We start from the raw sequence: 4,495 nt of genomic DNA on the forward strand, positions 1-4,495 counted from the left end.
TGCTTTGGTGGTGGCCCGGGGGGTGGGGGGGGGGTGCTTGGTGAGGTGCCTGTCAAACTCTGTAGAAACTGAGCTTTCAGCTCTTGCTATTATCAAAGTGAAAGAGGAGCTCACTCTGTTTCGAGTTTAGAGCAGATGGAAAAGACAAACTTCAGCTTTTTGCCACTTTTCTTCTCTTAACTTGATCAAGGTGTGGAAGTTAGCCTAGAAATAAAAGTTGCTCCTCCAAACCCTGGAGACCTGTGAAGAGCAGCAGTGCTGTGTGGGCAGTGGCTGTGGAGCAGTGCAGCAGTGTCTCAAGTGTGCCAGTTTGGGGGTGGGAGTTCTCCCCTCTGGAGCTGGAAAGCCCCTGGGATCACACTGGCCCATGCAAATAGGACAGTCCTGGTGTTGGAGGCTGCTGTTGGAGCAGCCAGGGTTCCTGGTTCACATCTCCACTGCCCTGTCTTGATCTCTCTTCACTTGCCTCTGTTTCTGCATCGCTGTGCTGGCAGGGCCCTTGGGGAGGGGGTGCCTTGGGTAGCCTGGTGCCATTACTGGTGCCTTGCAGCCCCTCTAGGGGACTTGTGGCAGGAGAAACTTCTCTGACCTGGTTTTGTTTGCAGGAGAGCTCCGGGAGCTCCCTGTGTTCACTTGCACTGCCTCACCCCTGCTTCAACCCTTGGCAGCCAGACAAGTTTTTCCAGCTCTGTGAGAGCATCTGGGCTGGGAAACTGAGCTGCTGTGAGAACTAGGATGGGAAGCTTTACACTTACCTGTCTGTGTAGACAAGAGCACCAGTCCCTGTTGGAGAAACTGTCTGCACTGGAGAAGAAGGTGATTGTCGGAGGAGTGGACTTGCTGGCAAAAGCAGAGGAGCAAGAGAAGCTTCTAGAAGAATCAAATATGGAACTGGAAGAACGAAGGAAGAGAGCAGAACAGCTTCGCAAGGAGCTTGAGGAGAAGGAGGTGGGGTTATGCCGCAGCTGTCAGAAACCAGCGGTGGCAGGACACACCATGTGTGTACCCTGAGCCTTGGCATTGCTCACGTGGGTGGGAGGTGGCTCTGCTCTGAAAGCAGAGCTGGCCGCTGCGGAGGCCACACGTTGGCAGAGCGATTGCTGCGGGTCTGAGCCAGCCTGGCCAAGCCTTGGCAAATGCTTTGTTTTGTTCCAGTAGTGTCTCCTCTTGCTCACTCTATTGCAGAGAGTTTGATGTTAATGTGTGGATGTCTCTGCTAAATGTTGTATGCAGCAAGAACGCTTGGACATCGAGGAGAAGTACACCAGCCTCCAGGAGGAAGCACAGGGGAAAACCAAAAAGCTGAAGAAAGTTTGGACCATGCTTATGGCTGCAAAATCGGAGGTTAGTGTCTGCAGTCATCGGCCTGTGATCACTGGGGGAGTAGAGCCGATAAGGGTAAGCTGGAAGAAGTGCCGAGTGGTTAGAACTGGCTTTGCTGTCCCTGCCTCGCACTGTTCACAAGGATCTGATGAAGTCTGGTGTCAGCTGCACAGGGGTGTGCTGCAGAGCTTTTCCCCAAGCCAGGCTGAGAGGGGCCGTGCATGCGAGTCCCTGAGACAGCCAGAACTTCAAGATAAAACACCGGGTAGTTCTGAAACAGAAGCAGCGGTTTGCTGCCAGCCCCTAGCTCTGTCCTTCCTGCCTGTTGCCCTTGTTATCTCCTCGGTCGTGTCCTTTGGCTGGTGGCTGGAGTTGCTGTTTCATGAAAAATGCATTTTGTCTTTGGGATCAGAGATTTTCCTTGAGATCCTGCCAGGGATGTAACTCGCCTGCACTCTCATCTGCTCTGAGCTGGTGCATAGCTTGGACTGGCAGGTGGCCAGGTTGTGTTTATGACCCTGAGAACTTAATGCTGCTTTCAGCCATCTCTGAGCTGGGACATTTCAGAGGGTTTATTCTTCAGATAAATATTCCAGTACTTACACCAGAGTTTGCTTTTGTTTCCCCAAACCTCATATGGGCAGGAGACTGCTCTCCTTCTGGCTGTTGCCGTGTCTCAAGCTGGCTCTGATGCCTCTCAAATGCTTGGTTTATCCTCAGATGGCAGATCTGCAGCAAGAGCACCAGCGGGAGATCGAAGGATTGCTAGAGAATATTCGGCAGCTGAGCAGGGAGCTTCGGCTTCAGATGCTGATCATAGACAACTTCATTCCTCAGGACTACCAGGTACAGACCGAGAGCCCATGCCTGGGATGCAGGGTTGTGCTCTGCGTGCTGAGCCCTCAGTTTTTATTCTGTCCAACAAATGGAACCGGCTTCTTTCTCCTCCTGAGGTACCTGGGGAACTGGCTGAAGCTTGTCTGTTGTGGCTGTTGTGTTTCGCAGGGTTTCCGTAGCTTTGGCTCCAAATCCGTGGTTACGGAGCCTGTGGTAGGGAAGCAGTGTGTGTTGTAAGCAGAGGGCTGCGCTGACTTCAGTGCTCTTGTGACACATCTTCCTAACAGTTAAACCCCCATAAAATCACATTCATCATGTAATTACCTGTTGTGTTCACTGTGTGCCCGTGCTCTGCGTCTGTTCAAAACCTCCTATTTCTGCTGTGCTTGAAATTGTGCTGCTGAGTGTCTGATACTAATACAAGGAGTAAGACTGAACTCGGAACTATTCTTGTTTTCTGTGACCCAAATATCCAATAAATTTAACAATGAGCTTAAATGAGTCACGCTATTTAGTAGAGAAGATAAAAGCTATTTCCCTTACTCTTCCCTCTTTTCTCCTGTATTGCAATGTGTGTTTGTTGCTCTCCTGATGGCATTAGCATCATGGGAAACCCGAGCTATAGTGGGAGCTCCAGTGCGTACAATTTGGGAGTGGTATTTTTCTCCTCCGAGTGGAAAATAGGGGTTTTGAACACATGAGATTGCCCTGATAAAACCACTCAGAGCTGTCAGGACTGTCCTAAGCAGCTTGGCCAGGCCTTTAGGGATGTATGTTCTAGAAAACACACCTGGAGGGGAGATTGTGCAAGTCCATAACAATGTTCTGATTTCTTCTTAGGAAATGATTGAAAACTACGTTCACTGGAATGAAGACATTGGAGAGTGGCAGCTGGTGAGTACAGGCTGGGGTTAGCGGGAGCTGCTGGGCAGTTTAACAGAGCCCAGAAGTAAAGGGGTGGAGCCGGATCAGTTTTCCCGTGTCGACTTTACTGACAGACCTCTCTCTCTTTAAGAAATGTGTGGCATATACAGGAAACAATATGAGGAAACAGACGCCTGTCCTGGATAAGAAAGAGAAAGACGTGAGTGCCTCTTTATCAGCTCGTGTTGAACTGCCTCGCTCTGAGCGCTGCCTGGCTGGGGGGGCGCTGCCCGGTTTCACTGGACGAGCCTTTCCAGTGTCAGGAAAGCGCCGCTGGTCAGTGCGTGAAACGGTTCTGATGTTCTCTTGTGGGGGTTTCTCGGGTTTTTTGTAGCCCTTTGAAGTGGACCTTTCCCACGTTTACTTAGCGTACACTGAAGAAAGCTTGAGGCAATCTCTGATGAAGCTGGAGAGGCCGAGGACTTCGAAAGGAAGATCCAGGCCCAAGACGGGTAGAAGGTGAAGAACTTTGGAGTATCTATATGTCATGGGGGATTTACCCAGGGGAAGGCTGAGGTTTGTGTGCGCAAACTTACCGTAAGTCTTCAAACATTTGCTTAACGACAAGACAAAACACTAAAACTTTGCACGGTGTAAAGTTACCAGTGCCAGGCGTGACGGATCCAAGCTGAAATCTCTTCACTGCAGTAAAATCTTGTCCAGAAAGACTTGTCTGGGGAGTTTTCTGATGCCCTTTTGCCACATTCCCCTCTTGCGGCTGCTTGCTTTGTGCCTGTGTTCTGTGGTGCAGTTTAACATCTGCCACCTCGACGGCGCCCGTGCTGCGGTGGCGGCAGAGGGATGTGCTCGTGGGGGAGATTTCAGCATGGCTTTTCGTGGCTACTTTTGTCTGTTTGTTTTTGACAAATGCTCGTGGAAGAGTAACACTGTGTAGCTTTGACTTCAGTGTGGCTGGTCCCTGTCTTTCCTAGACAGCATAGTGATACATGTGTGTGGTGTTATTTTCCCCTTCCCTTTCTGCTCTCCAAACAGAAAACGCTCGGCAAAGCCAGGAGCCGTCATTGACTCCCTGCTGCAGTAGGTGTGACCTGTTCAGAATTGCCGTAAAAATCAGTGAGCGTGTCAGACTGGCCAGAATATGGAATCCGAGCGATGGCATGGTTTGACCTGGCTGTAAATCCATGCCTTGCTGCTATGGAGCTTTATTTGAACAAAACGGTTTTCCCCCTTAGTTCCCCTATATATTGTATGTTATATTAACATGATATTAAACTGGTGTGTATGATGGCTGTGAAATTCTGTGTTAAACGTGTTGTGCAGGGAAACTATTGTTGGCCACCCGTGTTGAGGCGTGTAGGAGATAAGGTTCTAGATGTGTGTTCACGTGCTAGACTTGTTAGCTCCAAACGGCTGGTGAAACCCCCGAGATTCAGGCTGGTACACCCGGTTC

The 4,495-nt window shown here is 50.2% G+C and overlaps 1 protein-coding gene across 1 annotated transcript in view; it reads left to right on the plus strand.

The window, feature by feature from the left end:
- The window catches only part of KIF3A (kinesin family member 3A), a gene marked incomplete at its 5' end in the record, with an annotated part of 15,826 nt that extends 11,603 nt beyond the window's left edge, over window positions 1–4,223 (plus strand). The window contains 7 exons of the mRNA XM_010135362.1: window positions 768–948; window positions 1,234–1,344; window positions 2,044–2,169; window positions 3,001–3,054; window positions 3,176–3,244; window positions 3,419–3,543; window positions 4,078–4,223. Coding sequence (XP_010133664.1) covers window positions 768–948; window positions 1,234–1,344; window positions 2,044–2,169; window positions 3,001–3,054; window positions 3,176–3,244; window positions 3,419–3,543; window positions 4,078–4,126 — 715 coding nt within the window. The remainder of the gene's footprint in view (window positions 1–767; window positions 949–1,233; window positions 1,345–2,043; window positions 2,170–3,000; window positions 3,055–3,175; window positions 3,245–3,418; window positions 3,544–4,077) is intronic.
- Between the last annotated feature and the right edge of the window lie 272 nt (window positions 4,224–4,495).

This window comes from Buceros rhinoceros, unplaced genomic scaffold, assembly GCF_000710305.1.
Source record: "Buceros rhinoceros silvestris isolate BGI_N320 unplaced genomic scaffold, ASM71030v1 scaffold3954, whole genome shotgun sequence".
NCBI lineage: Eukaryota > Metazoa > Chordata > Aves > Bucerotiformes > Bucerotidae > Buceros > Buceros rhinoceros.